We start from the raw sequence: 15,595 nt of genomic DNA on the forward strand, positions 1-15,595 counted from the left end.
TGAAGACTTGGCGTTGGGTTATTATCTAGTTCCTTCCGTAATCTAATTGCTTCTGCTAAAATAATTGAGTTATTAGCTCTTGGTGTGCTCCATAATATTAACATAATTCTGGTGTTGTGTTTAATGCGAGACATGTAATCTGCATACTGTTTTATCGTGACACTAAGTGCCCCCTTGACTCGACATACATGCATTTTTAAATAGTTTGGGTGCATTTATAGCAAATAAAATTGACAATACAATGTGATTTTGAAATCCGGTATATAGAAAGTATCTGCATTTCGTCACTTTTTATTTGTTTAACACAACATGTTATGTCAGCCCACAATTATGACGGTTTGTCCAACAGGCTGAGCGCTGATCCAATAATGAGAATAGGTCGAAAAACATCTCTCCTCCTTCTGCTATAAAGGCATCATAACAGGCCTGGTATTATGTTAGAGGTTATAAGACATTCCAATAAGCCTGTCTATGAGTTTATTATTCATAGTATAGTATATTGTCGGCTCTGTGGGGCGCGCCTTATACGCTGATATAACAATATCTACGTTGTTATTATAATTGTCTTTCACCGCCTACGTTTGCGTGTATCATTGGTGGAGAGATCGTATGAAAAGTTCGCCAACAATGTAAACCAATCCCTATTATCTCTGTTAGTCCTTCTCTGATTGGGTGATAATGCACGGAGCCATATTTGACCAATAAGCACGAACCTTAGTGAGGATATAAAGACGGCTCTTCGGCGTGTTTACCACATTATTCTGTGTTCATCATTCTCTAGAATAACCTGAATCATGTCTGGAAGAGGTAAGACAGGAGGAAAGGTGAAGGCTAAGTCCAAGACTCGCTCATCTCGCGCCGGGCTTCAGTTCCCCGTGGGTCGTGTCCACAGACTGCTGCGTAAAGGCAACTATGCTCATCGTGTTGGAGCCGGTGCCCCGGTTTATCTGGCGGCTGTGCTGGAATATCTGACTGCTGAGATCCTGGAGTTGGCTGGAAACGCTGCCCGTGACAACAAGAAGAGTCGTATCATCCCCCGTCATCTGCAGCTGGCCGTGCGTAACGACGAGGAGCTCAACAGACTGCTGGGAGGAGTGACCATCGCTCAGGGTGGTGTGCTGCCCAACATCCAGGCTGTCCTTCTGCCCAAGAAGACCGAGAAGGCTGCCAAGAAGTAAATTATTTAGCCTCTTCGACAAACTCCACAAGGCTCTTTTCAGAGCCACCCACCTCTTCTTGAAGATGCAATATTTCCGTTTGTCCAAATACAATTTGGTTGTGTAACTTACGTTGTCTCGCTACCTCGGATATAAGTGTAACGAAGACGATAAACACGTAATGCATAACATTTGACCGTGTTCACTAATTGGTACACTTGTACAATGCTGTTTAGAAGCAATGTTTAATGTGTTTGTCTGCAGTGTTTTTGTGCCTGTTTTTGAAGGCTTAACTATATATTATATATTATAATATATAATTATATAAATTATAAATGCGGTCAAGTGATGATTAATTTTGACTGAAAAAAACTGTAGTTAGTCATACTGGACAGCGGTATAAATAGTAAGGGTTATATATATATATAGATTACAGCAAATTAATTAAATTACAAAAAATGCCAAATACATGTAAAAAGGATTATATGCAGGTATGTACAGACGTGTATATGTATGAATGTGTCTGTGTATATATATATATTTGTAAGTCAAAGCAGTGACAGATGTCACCCAGAGAGCATTGTCTTGGAAAAATGCAGTTTCATGTCGATTATTGTTTGGCTTAATATCAAGTGTGGCTATGGAGTTTTGCTAAAATAATAATTGGGTTATCATGGCTTTGCGCGCAAATAGTTTCCTGTGAGCGGGAAATGTGCGACAAAGCCTCTCAACCAATCGTATACACGAAGCCAGGCAGCTGTATTTGCATAATTTGGCCTATAAAGAGGCAGCAGTGCGCTTATGTTTCCACATTCATTGCTGTTTAGTCCCGACTGATCATCATGCCTGAGCCAGCCAAGCCAGCGCCCAAGAAGGGCTCCAAGAAAGCCGTCACCAAGACAACTGCAAAGGGTGGCAAGAAGCGCAGAAAGTCCAGGAAGGAGAGTTATGCCATTTATATTTACAAAGTTCTGAAGCAGGTTCATCCCGACACCGGTGTTTCCTCCAAGGCCATGGGGATCATGAACTCCTTCGTTAACGACATCTTCGAGCGCATCGCTGGAGAAGCCTCGAAATTGGCTCTCTACAACAAGCGCCGCACTATCACCTCCAGGGAGATCCAGACCGCTGTGCGTCTGCTGCTCCCCGGTGAGCTGGCGAAGCATGCTGTCTCTGAGGGAACCAAGGCTGTGACCAAGTACACTAGCTCCAAGTAAACTACGCTGTTCACTGAAGATTAACCCAAAGGCTCTTTTAAGAGCCATCCACTCTGTCGTGAGAGAGTTATTCCTATTATTCTCATGATCGCGCTGTTCATCCTCGCGCGGCATGGTCATGCTCGACCTACAAAAGGCCTTTGACACGGTCAATCACTCCATTCTGATTGACAAGCTAAAAGCAATTGGTTTTGATAGTCTATCAGTGAGCTGGATGCAATCCTACCTTGAGGGGAGGGAACAGATGGTGGAGGTAAACGGTACCCTATCCCCCCCCTCACAGTGAGCTGTGGTGTTCCACAAGGAAGCATACTAGGACCGCTACTGTTCCTAATTTATGCAAATGACATGTCGTCAGCTTGTGACTGCAACTTGTTCCTGTTTGCGGACGACTCAGCCCTGCTGGTCTCTGACAAGAACAAGTTACAGGTTGAAAAAACCCTCAGCTCGGAACTAGGCAGAATCTGCATATGGCTCGCTGATAACAAACTATCATTACACATGGGCAAAACAGTCCATTCTCTTCGGTTCAAATAACAAACTCAGCAAGACCGACGGCTTCTCAGTTACAGTGGGTGACAATATTGTCACAAGGAAAGATGAAATTACCTACCTGGGTTCCATCCTAGAGGCTAATCTCTCCTGTGACAAAATGGCATCCAATGTAATAAAAAAAGTCAACCAACGAACTCGATTCTTGTACCGGATCTCCTCTCTGGTAAACAAGAACACCCTGAAGACTCTGGCAGGAGCACTCATTCAGGGGTACTACGACTATGCTTGCACCTCATGGTACCAAAGCACCTCAAAGGCGCTAAAAACAAAATTACAAACATCTCAAAACAAACTGGTCAGACTACTGCTTGACCTTACTCCTAGAACCCACCTCACCCCTGCCCACTTTGACAACCTAGGATGGCTTAGAGTAGACGACAGAGTACAACAACTTGCAATGGGCCTGGTCTACAAGATACACTACACGACCAAGGTACCCATGTACATGTCAAAATACTTCCCAAAGGTCAGTGAATACCACGATCACAACACCAGAGGGAGCTCCACAAATCATGTTAAACCCAGATTCGGCTCAAATAAGGGACTAAACACGTTTCGCAATTATGCCACATCAATGTGGAACGCCCTACCCAAAGCTGTAAAGGAATGTGGATCACTACCCACTTTCAAAACCTCTCTCAAGGGACACCTACGGGAGACTGCAATTCAACACTGGCCCCTGTAAATATCCTAACCCAACCCCCTCCAATGTACAGTCATTTACCTAGTATGGTTTTGTCAATAGTTCAATGTACAATTTTGTTTGTTTGTACAGTGTCTCCTCCCCCCCCCCTCAATGTACAGTATTACTTGTTTATACAGTGTGCCCCCCGGCCCCCCCCCCCCCCAACCACCTCCAATGTAAATTACCCAGTATGGTTGTCAATATCCCAATGTACCCAACCCCCCCCACACAACCTCCTCCAATGTACAGTTTCTACGTCAAATGTATATACTCCCTTTTCTTGACTCCTTCTGTATCACAAACAGTACTGTATTTGCAAATCTGGTATGTCATAAATGTATAGATGTAGCAGTACTGACTATCTGTATGTCATGTATGTCATATATGTCCTGATGAATTGAAAATGGGGGACCCTGATGTAAACAAGACGAAAGTCTTTCTCTGGTCTGCATCCCCTTAACAATTGTGTGTATTGAGCTGTACTGTATTGTACCCATTCTACAATCTGTTAATAAAGTTTTCAATCAATCAATCAATCAATCATCAAAGTGGTTATTGAGTGCCGGGTATTTCCTTTTTAAAATTCTCTATTTAAAAATGTCCTACATTTAGTTTGTACAGATATTATCATGGCAGGGGCGTCTGTCGGGAGATGGAATTGTATTATCTTACTTATTGATTAATAAATGACTAGCAACTGTAATTATAATTTGGATGGCTATTAAGTTGCAAATTATATATCTGTCAAAATCCTGTGAGTTTTAGTTTGTTGACAAGTAGCTAGATTGGATAGAATTCTAGCTTGTACATCACAATTATACAGTAAATGAATATATCACCTGCTGTATTAGAACCCTTATCAATAATACATTATTGATCTTTATAATACACATGGATAATGTTTATTTTAGCATTTTCAAAGTGGAAATGCTATTTGATAAATAATACATTCCAGGCTCATATAATTATAATGAAAACGATGAACCACCCCATACCTACGTTATATGTTAAATACATTTCACATCAAACTCTAGCAATCGGAAGTCTAAAATATGACTTCAGCAATACTGATCATCGCCGGTCCCCTCTCCCTCCATGTTTAGCAGGATATGCAGCCTCCACATCTGGCTGAAATGGTACTCTGCTCATCAGGCATCCCCTATGGTTTGGACCTCAACAAATGCTCTCTCCACTCTTTCCACTCGTAATGTCAATGCTTCAAATCTAATCACAATTTCTCTAGATGTGTGTCATACAACATAAAATGACAGATTTGGGCCTAACTTTTCTGAGCAGTATTTACCAATAAGTAGAGTAGAGGTTGAGTACTTCATTATCTAAACATGGTAAGTTAGTTAGAGTGTTGTGTTCAGTCAGACAGTAGACAAGTAGAGGTTGAGTACTTTATTATCTAAACATGGTGAGTTAGAGTGTTGTGTTCATTCATAGTTAAAGACAGTGGAGGTTGAGTACTTTATTATCTAAACATGGTGAGTTAGAGTGTTGTGTTCATTCATAGTTAAAGACAGCCGAGGTTGAGTAGTTTCTTCTGATATTCCATAGTAAAGTACACGTTAGCGTTACAATGTGACCGAGGAGCGGAGAGAGAGAGAGAGAGAGAGAGAGAGAGAGAGAGAGAGAGAGAGAGAGAGAGAGACGAGGAGGCGGAAACAGAGGACCGGAGAGAGAGAGAGAGAAGTCCCATGTCACCATTGAAACCCCCTGTCATGTCTACATTCCATTCGTAGAGGCAATTAGGCACCGTCTTTAGTCTGCCCAAGCGAGGGGACATTAAATGCGCATTCGCGGGAGCATTCGTCACCCCAGATGATTTCAATAACGCACCACTGCTCACCATCTCACCATATTCGACAAAAATATCGGCGCGCACGGACCAACTGGACCTCGGTGTCTGTATTCGACAAAGCATATCGGCGCGCGCGGATCAACTGGACCTCGGTGTCTGTATTCGACAAAACATATCGGCGCGCGCGGACCAACTGGACCTCGGTGTCTGTATTCGACAAAACATATCGGCGCGCGCGGACCAACTGGACCTCGGTGTCTGTATTCGACAAAACATATCAGCGCGCGCGGACCAACTGGACCTCGGTGTCTGTATTCGACAAAACATGTCGGCGCGCGAGGACCAACTGGACCTCGGTGTCTGTATTCGACAAAGCATATCGGCGCGCGCGGACCAACTGGACCTCGGTGTCTGTATTCGACAAAACATATCGGCGCGCGCGGACCAACTGGACCTCGGTGTCTGTATTCGACAAAACATGTCGGCGCGCGAGGACCAACTGGACCTCGGTGTCTGTATTCGACAAAGCATATCGGCGCGCGCGGACCAACTGGACCTCGGTGTCTGTATTCGACAAAACATATCGGCGCGCGCGGACCAACTGGACCTCGGTGTCTGTATTCGACAAAACATGTCGGCGCGCGAGGACCAACTGGACCTCGGTGTCTGTATTCGACAAAGCATATCGGCGCGCGCGGACCAACTGGACCTCTGTGTCTGTATTCGACAAAACATATCGGCGCGCGCGGACCAACTGGACCTCGGTGTCTGTATTCGACAAAACATATCGGCGAGCGCGGACCAACTGGACCTCAGTGTCTGTATTCGACAAAGCATGTGCGCCTCTTGACAGGCTGTTGGGATCTCTCAAGTAAAGTGACACAACACAGGACAGGAGGCGTCTTTTTATACCCAATGGGACTAGAAAGGATATAGCCACTCCCACATCCCCATAGGCCATTCCCCCAGAACGCGCAGGCGCAGACCATTATCGACCTCTTCTGAGGACAACCCCCACCCTCCTGTTATTCTAGAGTCCCCACACGCTGTATTTGGCTTGTGCAGCCGGCATCGCGGACGTTCCAGGGGATAGGGGTATGCGCGCAATTTTCATAATTCCAAAATATTCTTATGATCCTTATTGTTTTACGATCAATGAAGTCCGGTTTCGACCGAACAGGTCGAAAAATACCTTGCGGAAAAAAATCTAATCTACGAATTCCAATCTGGCTTCAGAACATCCCACTCCACTGACACATGCCTTCTCTATTTAAACGACCACATCAAACAAGAGGTGGACGCGGGCAAATACTGCGGCATGGTCATGCTGGACCTACAAAAGGCCTTCGACACTGTCAATCACACCATTCTGATTGACAAGCTAAAAGCAATTGGTTTTGATAGTCTATCAGTGAGCTGGATGCAATCCTACCTGGAGGGGAGAGAGCAGATGGTGGAGGTAAACGGTACCCTATCCCCCCCCCTCACAGTAAACTGTGGTGTTCCACAAGGAAGCATACTAGGTCCGCTACTGTTCCTAATTTATGCAAATGACATGTCGTCAGCTTGTGACTGCAACTTGTTCCTGTTTGCGGACGACTCAGCCCTGCTGGTCTCTGACAAGAACAAATTACAGGTTGAAAAAACCCTCAGCTCAGAACTAAGCAAAATCTGCATATGGCTCGCTGATAACAAACTATCATTACACATGGGCAAAACAGAGTCCATTCTCTTCGGTTCAAATAACAAACTCAGCAAGACCGACGGCTTCTCAGTTACAGTGGGTGACAATATTGTCACAAGGAAAGAAGATATTACCTACCTGGGTTCCATCCTAGAGGCAAATCTTTCCTGTGACAAAATGGCATCCAATGTAATAAAAAAAGTCAACCAACGAACTCGTTTCTTGTACCGGATCTCCTCACTGGTAAACAAGAATACCCTGAAGACTCTAGCAGGAGCACTCATTCAAGGGTACTACGACTATGCTTGCACCTCATGGTACCAAAGCACCTCAAAGGCGCTAAAAACAAGATTACAAACATCTCAAAACAAACTGGTCAGACTACTGCTTGACCTTACTCCTAGAACCCACCTCACCCCTGCCCACTTTGACAACCTAGGATGGCTTAGAGTAGACGACAGAGTACAGCAACTTGCAATAGGCCTGGTCTACAAGATACACTACACGACCAAGGTACCCATGTACATGACTAAATACTTCCCAAAGGTCAGTGAATACCACGATCACAACACCAGAGGGAGCTCCACAAATCATGTTAAACCCAGATTCGGCTCAAACAAGGGACTAAACACGTTTCGCAATTATGCCACATCAATGTGGAACGCCCTACCCAAAGCTGTAAAGGAATGTGAATCACTACCCACTTTCAAAAACACTCTCAAAAAACACCTAAGGGAGACTGCAACTCAAAACTGGCCCCTGTAAATGTCCGAACACAACCCCCTCCAATGTACAGTAAATTACCAAGTATGGTCTTGTCAATAATCCAATGTACAGTGTTGTTTGTACAGTTGTACAGTGTCCCCCACCCACCCCTACTACCCACCCCCCCCCCCCCCCCCACCCACCCACCCAACCACCTCCAATGTACAGTCCCCACCCACCCCTCCTACCCAACCCCCCCCCCCCCACTCCTACCCAACCCCCCCCCCCCCCCACTCCTACCCCCCCCCCCCCCCCAACCACCTCCAATGTACAGTCCCACCCCCACCTACCCAATCCAATGTACAGTTTCTACGCCTAATGTATATACTCTTTTCTTTCTGGACTCTTTTTGTATCACAAATACAGTACTGTAATTGCAAATCTGGTATGTCATAAATGTATAGATGTAGCAGTACTGTCTATCTGTATGTCATGTATGTCATATATGTTACGATGAATTGGAAATGGGGGACCCTGGTGTAAACAAGACGAAAGTCTTTCTCTGGTCTGCATCCCCTTAACAATTGTATGTATTGAGCTGTACTGCACTGTACCCATTCTGCAATCTGTTAATAAAGTTTTCATTCATTCATTCATTCATTGTGCACTACAGTGCACATCTTGTAAAATATGAATATAGTTAAAATTAAGTAAAAAAAATATATATATATATGTTAAATGTTTAAAAAAAATAATACAAGTGACAACACTTTTTCCCCTGGTTCTCAGGATGATGCATTGTATTGGGAAAACAACACTTCCTCAAAACATGTTCAGACGTAAACCTCCACATTTGTCCCTGCGCGCTTCTTGGTCTCAACCACGTCCTCAGAGAGGGTTCAAATAAGCAGGCGGTTGGCCAGTTGCTATATTCGTTTGTTTTCTTACATACGTTACAATGAGTGGAAGAGGAAAGGGAGGTAAGGGACTTGGCAAAGGGGGCGCTAAGCGTCACCGCAAAGTGCTTCGTGATAACATCCAGGGAATCACCAAACCCGCTATCCGTCGTCTGGCTCGTCGTGGCGGAGTGAAGCGTATCTCCGGTCTCATCTACGAGGAGACTCGTGGTGTTCTCAAGGTCTTCCTGGAGAATGTGATCCGTGATGCCGTCACCTACACCGAACACGCCAAGAGAAAGACCGTGACCGCCATGGATGTGGTCTATGCTCTGAAGAGACAGGGACGCACTCTGTACGGCTTCGGCGGCTAGACTTCCATTCAACCCTAACTATCCAAAACCCAAAGGCTCTTTTCAGAGCCACCCACCTCATCACTGAATGAGCACACTCTACATACGTTTATTGGTGGAAAGTATTAAACTGAGTTGTCTCAGGCATAGCACCGAATTTGTTTTAGCATTTAATTTAATCCAGCCACTGATGCAATGCCTACGGTTCCTGACGTTGCTACTTAATAACTGATGGTGATTTTAATAGTGAGAAGACTAACGTGAAAGACCTTTCAGTGACTAGTACACTAGTCTCATTTCACGGCAGGGCTCCCTGAACATGTGTGAACAATTACAATTAAATTGATATGCCTCAAGATTATTCGTACAACACTTTGTAAGTAATATATTAGATTCAAATCTATTAATCATACAATGCAATTACAGTACAATGTAAAGAAGGCATCAAACTATAGTGCAAATATAACAGTTAAATGCAATAGTAATATGCTATACAGGTGAATAAACTCGCTATAAAATATATAAATGAGTACAACTGAGTAATAGTGCTAAGCAGATGTATGTACTGTACAGAGTTGTAGTATTAATATGTACAGTGATCAGCTATAAAGACACTAATATGTACAGATATAGTATTACAGGTATGTAAATCCCTAAAGGAACAAATAAAAAAAACATTTTGTTTGGAAGTGTGGATTCGCTACTTGTAGGCACTGGAAATATTTTTTTATAAAACGCATAGTTGAGTTATTATACAATGTTTACGCAGTTTTAGTTTATTTGATTTATTTTAAAGGGACAAATACATGGTGATCTAATGCCTGTATCAGTGTAATACAATGAGTTGGTGTAGAAAGTACATGAATGCCCTTATTATAAATCCCTAAAGGAACAAATAAAATAAACATTTTTGTTTGGAAGTGTAGTTCTTTTTGTGTAGTTCTGAAAAGTTGTAGCAGAGGAGTGTGAGAGTGCAGTTCAGTGGTGAGTACAGGGTGGACATTTACAATGAATTGTATAAGCGCTATTGTAAAGTCTTGCTATGGGTTCTGTAATGGCCTTTGTTGTGAGGGACCAGATTGGGAGACAGTAAGATATTGTTGAAAGAAAAATGTAGATATGTATTTGAAACATTGATGGTGAGACTTTGCTAGTGTAAACAAATAGTTTTTGATTTGCCTTCTTGACTAAGTGCAATTGCAGTGACTTTTCCGTGTTCAATTTCACCATGGAAGTCAATGGAGAGAGGAGGCTAACATTGGGGAGTTGTGTTCATGACAGCACAAACATCAATAGTCATAATCATCTGTTTATAACATGGTGGTTACAATGTTGAGACTAGTTTAAACTAGTCTCCAGTTAGTTGACCTGGATGTTGTGGTACAACCAGGAGACTGGATCAATATAATAAGTCTTAAGCACATGTTTACTTTTATTGAACAAATATCTTTACTTTTGATTATATATATATATATATATATATATATATATATATATATATATATATATATATATATATATATATATATATATATATATATATATATATATATAGTGTAGGTCTAGGATACTTTAATACTTGTATGTATACTTTTACTTGATTAGAAACTATTTAAATGAGAAATACTTAAAATTTAGGACTTTTTGCAGTACTATTCTATTAGTGTTTTTGGACTTTTGCTCAATACTTTTCCCAGCACTGCCAAATAATAAACCAAAATATTGTCAATGTTTACATTGTCTTATCATTCCCTTTGTATCCATGATGAGAGAGATGCATGTTCTATTAGCTTTACACACGTGCGCCACGCCCAACCAATCGTATCGTAGAAGCCACGCAGTATTATTTGCATCGACCTCCTATAAATAAGGCAGGAAACGTAAGCAACCGTCACCACTCGATTCTGATAAGCCGTCGAATATGCCTGAACCAGCCAAGCCAGCGCCCAAGAAGGGCTCCAAGAAAGCCGTCACCAAGACAACTGCAAAGGGTGGCAAGAAGCGCAGAAAGTCCAGGAAGGAGAGTTATGCCATTTATATTTACAAAGTCCTGAAGCAGGTTCATCCCGACACCGGCGTTTCCTCCAAGGCCATGGGGATCATGAACTCCTTTGTTAACGACATCTTCGAGCGCATCGCTGGAGAAGCCTCGAAATTGGCTCTCTACAACAAGCGCCGCACTATCACCTCCAGGGAGATCCAGACCGCTGTGCGTCTGCTGCTCCCCGGTGAGCTGGCGAAGCACGCTGTGTCTGAGGGAACCAAGGCTGTGACCAAGTACACTAGCTCCAAGTAAACTATGCTGTTCACTGAAGATTAACCCAAAGGCTCTTTTAAGAGCCATCCACTCTGTCATGAGAGAGTTATTCCTATTATTATTATTCTCATGATCGCGCTGTTCATCAAAGTGGTTATGGAGTGCCGGCTATTTCCCTTTTAAAATTCTCTATTTAAAAATGTCCTACATTTCGTTTGTACAGATATTATCATGGTAGGGGTGTCTGTCGGCAGATGGAATTGTATATCTTACTTATTTATATATCAGTCAAAATCCTGTGAGTTTTAGTTTGTTGACAAGTAGCTAGATTGGATAGCATTCTAGCTTGTACATCACAATTATACAGTAAATTAATATATCACCTGCTGTATTAGAACCTTGATCAATAATACATTATTGGTCTTTATAATACACATGGATAATGTTTATTTTAGCATTTTCAAAGTGGAAATGCTATTCGAAAAATAATACATTCCAGGCTCATATAATTATAATGAAAAAGATGAACCACCCCATACCTATGTTAAATACATTATTACAACAACAATACGCTTTTATAACATTGTTGACATCAAACGCCAGGAATCGGAAGTCTAAAATATGACTTCAGCAATACTGATCATCGCCGGTCCCCTCTCCCTCCATGTTTCGCAGGATATGCAGCCTCCACATCTGGCTGAAATGGTACTCTGCTCATCAGGCATCCCCTATGGTTTGGACTTCAACACATGCACTGATACACCACACCATGCTCTCTCCACTCGTAATGTTAATGCTTCAAATCTAGTCACAATTTCTCTAGATGTGTGTGTCATACAACATAAAATCACAGATTTGGGCCTAACTTTTCTGAGCAGTATTTACCAATAAGGACACTTTTGATCAAACTGATCAGCAGCTCAATCGTTTCTTTTGTGTTTCACGAGGTGCTTTTTTTTTTTTTTTTTTTTAAACCATGGTACCAGTCATTATATAAATGATGTACCATGGTACAGCCATAGTAAATGTAATGGAACCATTAATAACATGGTATAGTCCATTTTAAAACCATGATATCAATGGTACATGGCATCATTTTTTATCATAGGAATGCCAGGATACATTTTTGTAAGAGATGTTTTCTGATGATGCTGAGTTGAGCCGATGGTTTCCTCTTGTTTGGGTTACTAAACAGATGACACCAACATTTACACAGGACTGGTTCTCACCATGGGCCATGTGTATAAACCAATGCCCCACTATGGTACAGGTAGTAGACTAGAAACATAGTATGTTTCATTCCTTGAAACATTTCTTCAGAATGTATCAACATGTACTACACCAATAGACACTAAAAATAGAGGCCTTGCATGGACTGTTTGTGTACTTCTTTCTTACAGTATGATTTTATTATGATCCCCATTAGCTGATGCAAAACATCAGCTACTCTTCCTGGGGTCCACATATAACACATGTTACAGATAAGACATGTTCAGACAAGCAACCAAGTGGAATTAAAAATCAGAAAGTGACAATATACTTTCTATCAAACATATTACATGATAACGCATTCCTAATCATAATGGAATCATACATAGTACAATATACATTACATAACACTATATATTAAATATGCACTCAATTCACAAGCAGTGAGAAACCATATACTCTTACCACCTATTTGTATAGGCTACTAATATTCCTGTCACTAAAAATACAATAAAATAAAAATAAATGTAACTATGGGTATGTGTCTACATTTACATAATGTGCAGACGTAGGGCAGTTGGATGTTGTTTCAGTTGTCTTTTAAAGCCTGTATTGTAAACAAAAAGCTAAATGTAGCTATGTTTCTTGTATACGGTACATACTCATAAAGGTAGGACTAATTTCAGTTTTTTTATCCATATATAGGCCACATTAAACCTTCCACTTACTCAAACGAAGTCGAGGTCACCCACACTACAGGCCACCACCAACAAAATACTGTGTTTACCAACACCGAAGAGTCACCCATTTAAAACAAAACGCGTCACCCCAGATTACTCATCTTTCTTTCAGTCCCTTGTCTGGTAGCTCGGCTCGCTGGAAAACGAGATTTTGTCGGATTCTAATTTACTCTAAAGAATTGTAAGAGATAAATACAAGAAAAAAGTAGCTGCACAACAGTGGTGACGGCACACATTATTGTTTTGGAGCGTTCACAGATTAACCACGTTTCTCCAAATAGTTTGATTCTGACGGGACATGTGTCTACTAGCTGGGACATTTGGCGTTAGATTTCTGCAATTTTCATAGTTGTGTATTTTAACTATTTTATGCGAAGAGAAAACACAAGCGACAGAACATTTTGACAGTAGAGGCGGACCGGGCTGATTGAGTCTACATGGCTCTCATGCAGTGTTTAAGACCAGCCCCCCGCCTCGGCCACACTATTAGTCTGTTGACGCTCCTACTCCTCCTAGTTACTACATCAGCGTTTGTTTCGCAGCAGAGAACGAGAGAAGATGGCAGAAGTCGCCCCAGCTCCAGCTCCCACCGCTCCGGCTAAGGCTGTCAAGAAGAAGGCAGCTCCCAAACCCAAGAAGGCAGGTCCCAGCGTCAGTGACCTGGTCGTCGAGGCAGTATCTGCTTCTAAAGAGAGGAGCGGCATGTCTCTTGCTGCCGTAAAGAAGGCTCTGGCTGCCGGTGGCTATGACGTGGATAAGAACAAGGCTCGTGTGAAGACTGCCATCAAGAGTCTGGTGACAAAAGGAACCCTGGTCCAGGTCAAGGGTACCGGAGCCTCCGGGTCTTTCAAGATCAACAAGGCTGAGGTTAAAGCCAAAAAGCCCGCAAAGAAAGCCGCTCCGAAAGCCAAGAAGCCAGCAGCCAAGAAACCTGTCGTGGCCAAAAAGCCCACGAAGGTGGCAACGAGGAAGCCTGCCGCCGCCAAGAAGTCTCCCAAGAAAGTCAAGAAGGTAGCAGCCAAGAGTCCCAAGAAGGTAGCAGCCAAGAGTCCCAAGAAGGTAGCAGCCAAGAGTCCCAAGAAGGTAGCAGCCAAGAGTCCCAAGAAGGTAGCAGCCAAGAGTCCCAAGAAGGTAGCAGCCAAGAGTCCCAAGAAGGTAGCAGCCAAGAGCCCCAAGAAGGTGAAAAAGCCCGCTGCGCCCAAGAAGGCCCCAGCTAAGGCTGCCAAGCCAATAGCAGCTAAGAGAGGAGCTCCCAAAAAGAGATAAGCGTTTGAACAGAACGTTGTCTTTAATTCAACAAAAGGCTCTTTTAAGAGCCACCCACCACTTTCATGAAAAGCAATATTGTACTCTATCTAGTGTGTGGAAGTGAAGGGGGCTTATCGAAGTATATAACTTGGTATTACTTTCAGCACGGCAGCAAACGCACCTTTACATATTATATAAATATGGAGAATATACCACAAATAAAATATAGATCAGATATAGCTTCTTAATTGGATAATGTTGATTGTTATAAGTCGGGTTTGATTAGTGGGTCCTACTAACGCAGACACTTTACCGCAACGAGTTGAGCCCTTTATTGTGGAAATACATAAATTGCTGTCATTATGGTGCATTTATGTCTGTGCGTAAATGACCGCTATGACACTATTGGAATGACTACGGGTGATGGCACATTAATGTAATTTCATCTATTCAGACCGGTTTGGATCATTTGTTGGCACATAATTATGTTCCCCACTACCTCACATTAAATATCTACAAGCAACAATTATATTATACAGAACAAGTGGAACATTGTCTCACACAAAAGGCTCTTATGGACTCCCACTATTTATATGAAACGGGCACGGCTACAAAACACGACCCGTTTGGCCGTGCGTAACGACGATGAGCTCAACAAAGGCCCAACAATTGTGGAAATAAACTAATTGCTGTCATTAGTCAATTTATGTTCGTGCATGCTGTAATCTATATACCCTTACTATTTATACCGCTGTCCAGTATGAGTTGCCCATAGTTTTTTTTCAGTTCAAATTAATAATCACTTGACTGCTATGACTGCTATATCATTGTATATATATCGTTAAGCCTTCAAAAACACAGACAAAAACACTGCACAGACTATACATTAGACATTTACTTATAACCAGCACTGTACAAGTGTACCCATTAGTGGACACCGTCAAATGTTATGCATTATGTGTTTATAGTCTTACATATGTCCGAGGTAACAACGTAAGTTACACAACCAAATTGTATTATGAGAAACGGAAATATTGCATTTTCAAGAAGAGGTGGGTGGCTCTGAAAAGAGCCTTTGTGGG

At 42.3% G+C, this 15,595-nt stretch overlaps 6 protein-coding genes across 6 annotated transcripts in view; 5 read left to right on the plus strand and 1 right to left on the minus strand.

The window, feature by feature from the left end:
- Positions 1–15,595, minus strand: part of LOC311241038 (histone H1-like) — a gene marked incomplete at both ends in the record, with an annotated part of 359,561 nt that overhangs the window by 28,066 nt on the left and 315,900 nt on the right. The window lies entirely within an intron of this gene.
- On the plus strand, positions 795–1,178 carry LOC311239812 (histone H2A-like; the record flags this gene model as incomplete). The annotated part of the gene is made up of 1 exon (XM_084328261.1): positions 795–1,178. One exon carries the CDS (start codon positions 795–797, stop codon positions 1,176–1,178), a length of 384 nt encoding a protein of 127 aa, XP_084184387.1.
- Positions 2,000–2,374, plus strand: LOC311241055 (histone H2B-like; the record flags this gene model as incomplete). The annotated part of the gene is made up of 1 exon (XM_084329733.1): positions 2,000–2,374. One exon carries the CDS (start codon positions 2,000–2,002, stop codon positions 2,372–2,374), a length of 375 nt encoding a protein of 124 aa, XP_084185859.1.
- Positions 8,769–9,080, plus strand: LOC311239813 (histone H4; the record flags this gene model as incomplete). The annotated part of the gene is made up of 1 exon (XM_084328262.1): positions 8,769–9,080. The coding sequence occupies one exon, from the start codon at positions 8,769–8,771 to the stop codon at positions 9,078–9,080; it is 312 nt and encodes a 103-aa protein (XP_084184388.1).
- On the plus strand, positions 10,981–11,355 carry LOC311240393 (histone H2B-like; the record flags this gene model as incomplete). The annotated part of the gene is made up of 1 exon (XM_084328980.1): positions 10,981–11,355. The coding sequence occupies one exon, from the start codon at positions 10,981–10,983 to the stop codon at positions 11,353–11,355; it is 375 nt and encodes a 124-aa protein (XP_084185106.1).
- On the plus strand, positions 13,824–14,531 carry LOC311239815 (histone H1-like; the record flags this gene model as incomplete). Its single annotated transcript, XM_084328264.1, has 1 exon — positions 13,824–14,531. The coding sequence occupies one exon, from the start codon at positions 13,824–13,826 to the stop codon at positions 14,529–14,531; it is 708 nt and encodes a 235-aa protein (XP_084184390.1).

Source organism: Notolepis coatsorum, assembly GCF_963971535.1.
Source record: "Notolepis coatsorum genome assembly, chromosome: 14".
Classification (NCBI taxonomy): domain Eukaryota; kingdom Metazoa; phylum Chordata; class Actinopteri; order Aulopiformes; family Paralepididae; genus Notolepis; species Notolepis coatsorum.